The sequence below is a fragment of the Onychostruthus taczanowskii genome, unplaced genomic scaffold, assembly GCF_017590055.1.
Source record: "Onychostruthus taczanowskii isolate IOZ18803 unplaced genomic scaffold, ASM1759005v1 scaffold3, whole genome shotgun sequence".
Classification (NCBI taxonomy): domain Eukaryota; kingdom Metazoa; phylum Chordata; class Aves; order Passeriformes; family Passeridae; genus Onychostruthus; species Onychostruthus taczanowskii.
The window spans coordinates 8,321,418-8,326,544 of NW_024500349.1; the positions used below are offsets into that span (position 1 = coordinate 8,321,418).

At 61.2% G+C, this 5,127-nt stretch overlaps 1 protein-coding gene across 1 annotated transcript; it reads left to right on the top strand.

Moving 5' to 3' along the window:
- The first annotated feature begins 3,444 nt into the window (after nucleotides 1-3,444).
- On the top strand, nucleotides 3,445-4,387 carry PTF1A (pancreas associated transcription factor 1a). The gene is made up of 2 exons (XM_041408791.1): nucleotides 3,445-4,069; nucleotides 4,185-4,387. The coding sequence occupies exons 1-2, from the start codon at nucleotides 3,445-3,447 to the stop codon at nucleotides 4,385-4,387; spliced, it is 828 nt and encodes a 275-aa protein (XP_041264725.1).
- The last annotated feature ends 740 nt before the right edge of the window (nucleotides 4,388-5,127 follow it).

The window sequence follows — 5,127 nt, forward strand, 5'->3', positions numbered from 1 at the left end:
ATCGTTCATCTTAAAAGCAGTCACTGCCGCAGGGGCGAGGGCTGAGTTCGGCACAGCGAGGGAATCGCTTCTGCCGGGTGTCGCAGCGAGGGCTGAGGAGCCGGGGAGCGATGTGTCACTACCTGCGCACCCCAGCGCACAGGCAGAGCGCTAGCCGTGCCTGTCGTGGGGTTCTCCCTGCATCATTTTCCTCCCTGGGGCACTGCTTCCAAATTTTCCAATGATCTGATAGGTCTGACCGGTTTCAAGACAAGATCCGAGCCCCCAACAGTTTGGAAACAGTGGCTTCTCAAAATATCCCTCCGTTTCCCTTTGCAGCTCGCTCCCTTTGCCGTCTGTCCTGACGGAGCTGCCTCTCAGGGACAGACAGATCTGACAGATTGACTTCCCAGGCTACCTGCCTGAGTTTTGTGGCCCGGTGGTGTCGTGCCACCTCCACACGTGGCATTCGCATCACCCCGGCTGCGCGGTACCATCGTGCGCCAGAGCTGAGCAGCCCTGGGGAAGGGGGAAAGAGTGGCGTGGTAAATGAACTGGGCATGGTAAATGAACTGGGCTCCCCAGTCTCTCTGGGCATATGTTGCCCTTGGATCAACAGGAGAACAACCTCCTTCTTACCCCTTAAGACCTTCAATAAGGCTGCCGGGAAGATGCTTCACCACTGCGCTAACGAGAGGTACCCTGGCGCCTTGCCATGCCCTCGAGGAGAGGGGACATACCGTGGTCAAAACGCTGCTCTGGGAGAAGGCTGGTGGCAGAGATTTTGGGGGAACAGAGCCTGTTTTGGGGCGTTACTCCCCTTCAGGATCTGGCGGCACTTAGCCTGTCTGACCTGGGGAAAACTTTGCAAGGTGGGTGTATGTGGTTCTGCGTGTCTCGAGCGGCAGCAGTGGTGTCAGGGGCCACTCGACACGATTTGCTCATCGGCTTTCAAGGGTCCGGCTCCAGCCAGAATGTGGCAGGAGCAAGGACTCGCCACCCCATGGGTGATTACTCCTTGGGAGGGAGGGAACCGATCCAGTTCTGTGGCCAGGAAATTCCCCCGGAATCACCTCTGTGTTGCTAGGGGTTTGTTTTCTTCATTTTCCGTGAGTTTTGCCGTAGGTGCGACATGGATTTGAGAGGGAGGCAAGGTGTATGCTAAATTTATACTTGTGCTTCTGGCTATGGTGCTCCTCCCCTAGCGATCATTCCCTGGCTACAATCGAGTCCATTTGCTTTTAAAAAAGGAGATTCCTCCGCATTGCGCGGGGCCAAGGTGGAGAAAGGGCAGGCTCCCGTTCAGGTGTATCCCAGCGGGACAAGAGCTGAGAGGTCCCCGGGTCTGCGCTGGCCTGGAGCCCTGGCTGCTGGAGGTGACCGGGGGCACCGCGCCTCGGCAGAGCAGCACGGCTGTGGGACCGGCTGTGGGTGAGCTGGCGGCTCCTGGGGGCCGTGGGGCTGCAGCCGTGGCCGTGGACTCTCCCGGACTACCCGGCCTCTCCAACCCCCCACAGCAGCCCCAAGGCTGGCCACGACAGGCACCTGCCCTGCCCCTCACACCCAGCCACCGTGGGGTCGCGAAGCGTTTAAGGCACCCGGCGCTGAGGAGGGCAAAGGTGGGACAGGGATGCTGGCAGTGTAAGGAGGCAGTGCGATTCCCCAGGGAGCCCCGGGCCGGGGAAGGGAAAACATCTCTGTCGGTGCGGTGCCGAAGCTGCTCTTGCTCTCCCAGGTGGGTCTTTTGGCTCAACGGGACAGGGACAGGGCTGCTCGGGAAGAGTGATCCGAAGGCGAGCGACGCCTCTGCCAAGCTACAGCTGGGAACGCCGGGGGGCTTCCTGGACTCCGTGCCCAGTGCCACTCGGAGCGGACCCCACCAGGCCACCGGGCAGCGAGCTGGGCGAAGCCAGCCGTGTGCCCCGGAGGAGCCTCCTGGCCGCCGTGCCCAGTGCCACTCGGAGCGGTCCCCACCAGGCCACCGGGCAGCGAGCTGGGCGAAGCCAGCCGTGTGCCCCGGCCGCACGGAATGCCAGCAGCAGCTCTGAGCGGTATGAGCACGATCACAGCCCAGGGGACCGAGGGAAGGGAAAATTGTCCGCACTCGACCCTCGTTAGAGCGCATCTAAGACTTGCGGGTGATTTTGGGACAGCCGGTGCAGGAAACAGTCTCGAGGGGTGAAGGGCTGACGAGGCAGAGGAAGCTGGGGCAGGAAGGCTCCCCTGGAGCGGGGCTGGCTCAGGGGGCAGAGGCAGTGTCGGGGCCCCTGCAGAGCTGCGGGAATGGGCATCCAGAAGCCTGGCTCTTGACAGAGGTGCGTGATTGAGGGATGGGGGGTGAGAGATTGAGGGGTGGCCCACGCGAGTAGAAACAGGAGTTCGGTCGCACTCATCCCAGTCTCCTCCGAGGTCCCTGGTCCCGCTCCGCGGGTGGACGTGAACGGGGAATTGCACTGCCGTTGCATCGCCCCTGTAACGGGATACTCCCTTAGTTTCCCCTTTCCGGGGCGGTGGGAGCACTCCCACGGCTACGCGTGGCGCGTTCCTGACTTCGCGCAGCCGTCTCCGCCTTCCCTCCTCGTTCTTTTCGCGTGGGCCGTCTGCAGGCGGGACTTTCCAGGAAGTGGTGCTTGCAAAGCTCTTTGTTCCCTCCCGTGACTCACGCGTTTCCCTGCCCTTATCACGGCGATGTCAGCGGCTTTGAAGTCCAGTCATTTATTACCTTCCCGGAGCTGGCCCTGTCTCGCTCTGCTGATAGACCCGGGTACATTTCCACGCGGAGTTTGATCTGTGCCCGCGCTGGTGGCGCATTGGAAAGTCACTTTCGATAAACCTCGACAGACTCTGCCGGACAAACTATTGCAGCGCTAATGACAGAGATAATCCTCTCCTAATCTGGCGGGTAATCCATTTCACTCTAGTGAGAATTTTTAAGGCTTTAATCAGTGAGAGTCTGTTAGGGAATTATTAACAGAGCCTCCGCCGAGCGAGCTCGTCCGGAATGGAGCAACGGGAGTTGGGAAAGGGAGAATGCAACGGGGCCCGATGAGGTCAAAATCGATGCACGGCCAGGCGCAAGAGCTGACGAGATGTGTTTTGATGTTACGATACAATTGCCTTCAGTTCGAACGCCACGAAAAACCCGCGCCATCGATTCCCCCTATGCCCGCTCTGACAGCGGCTCCGCTGGCGCCGGGGACTGGCAGTCCCGGGGGAGCGGGAAAAGCGCGGGGGATAAGATGCGCAGGGGTGACGCTTCCCGGTGCCGAGAGGGAGGCTGTGTCAAAGCCAGGAGGCGCGTTTCGGTGGCGGCTCGCGCGGAGAGGGGCCGAGGCGCTCCGGGGCCCCTCGCCCGACGTGCGGGGCCCGCCGTTGCCAGCGGCTGCGGCGGTGCCGGGCGGGCGGGCGCGTCCCGGCGGGGCTGCCCCCCTGCCCCGTCCCGTCCGCGCCGGGCCCGGGAGCAGCATGGAGACCGTGCTGCTGGAGCACTTCCCCGGGGGGCTGGACTCCTTCTCCTCGCCCCCCTACTTCGACGAGGAGGACTTTTTCTCCGAGCCGCCTTCGCGGGACGTGCTGGCCGCGGATGGGCTGCTGGAGCCGGACGTGGATTTCCTCAGCCGGCAGCTGCAGGAGTACTACCGCGACGGCGGCGACCCCGAGGGAGGCTACCGCTGCCCGGCGCCGGCCGTCGCCTTCCCGCCGTCTCCCGCCTCGCCCGGCTTCGCCTACGAATGCTGCGGGGCGGCGGGCGCGGCGTTACTGTCCCCCGGGGGGCGGCTCCAGGCGCTGGGCTCGGCCAAGCGGCGGCGGCGGGTGCGCTCCGAGGCGGAGCTGCAGCAGCTCCGTCAGGCCGCCAACGTGCGGGAGCGGCGGCGGATGCAGTCCATCAACGACGCCTTCGAGGGGCTGCGCTCGCACATCCCCACTCTGCCCTACGAGAAGCGCCTCTCCAAGGTGGACACGCTGCGCCTGGCCATCGGCTACATCAACTTCCTCAGCGAACTGGTGCAGTCCGACCTGCCGCTGCGCAGCGCCAGCAGCGAGAGCCCCAGCCAGCCCAAGAAAATCATCATCTGCCACCGCGGCACAAGTAAGTGGCGGCCCGGAGCGGCCCGGTACGGCCCGGCGCGGCCCGGCACCGCGCTCCGCAGGAATGCCGGCCCCGGCAATAACCCCCTGCCTTCCTTTTCCCTCCTGCCCTCCAGGATCTCCCTCTCCGAGCGACCCCGACTACGGACTCCCCCCTCTGGCCGGTCACTCGCTGTCGTGGACTGATGAAAAGCAGCTCAAGGAACAAAACATCATCCGGACAGCCAAAGTGTGGACCCCCGAGGACCCGCGGAAGGTGAACAACAAACCCTCCGTCAACGACATAGAGAACGAGCCCCCCTTCGACTACGTGGCGTGAGGCGCCGCGCGGGTGGTCCCCGCCCCCGCCCGCTCTGTACATGCTGTATGTAGAGACCTATATTGTAAATGTAATTTAAGATTCAGACTCTAAGGGCAATCAAATTTATTTATCTATTTATTACGGAGTAGTGATAATGAGGTAGAATCATCTGTTTTGAATATATAATTTTAATTTATATAATTTATCTTGATTTTTTTAAAGATATGCAATAGGTTTATTCCACCAGCACCTTTTTTTTTTCTTTTCTTTTCTTTTCTTTTTTTTTTTTTTTTTTAACGGGGAAAATACGTCAGAACCCTTTAAAATAATTTATTGCCGCACGTGGGCTCTCCTTGTGTTTGTTAATAATAAACCCGAATTGTACGTTGTGGAGCAGTATATTTGTGGGAAGCGGCTTCCGAGAGCCCCGCCACATCCCGAGGAAGCCTTGCAATGAACGCGTGGACCGGTCTCCAGGCGGGGTGAGCCCCAAGACTCAGTGGCACCCTCAGCCCAGATGCTGGCCCCACTCTGCCCCACCGCCGGCTCGGGCTGCGCTTATAGCGCCGGGGGGACGGGGACGGGCGGGGACACACTTTCGCCTTCTCTCCACCCCTTTTGACGTCCTCTCCTGAAGTGCTTCCAACTGATGTCTTTGTCTATCTCTAGAAGGTCCCCTCCATTCAGTGTCTCAGCACTGTTTGTGGTTTCCAGCTGGAAGATCCGAGCCCCCAAACCCAAACCTTGCGAGGGTGTGT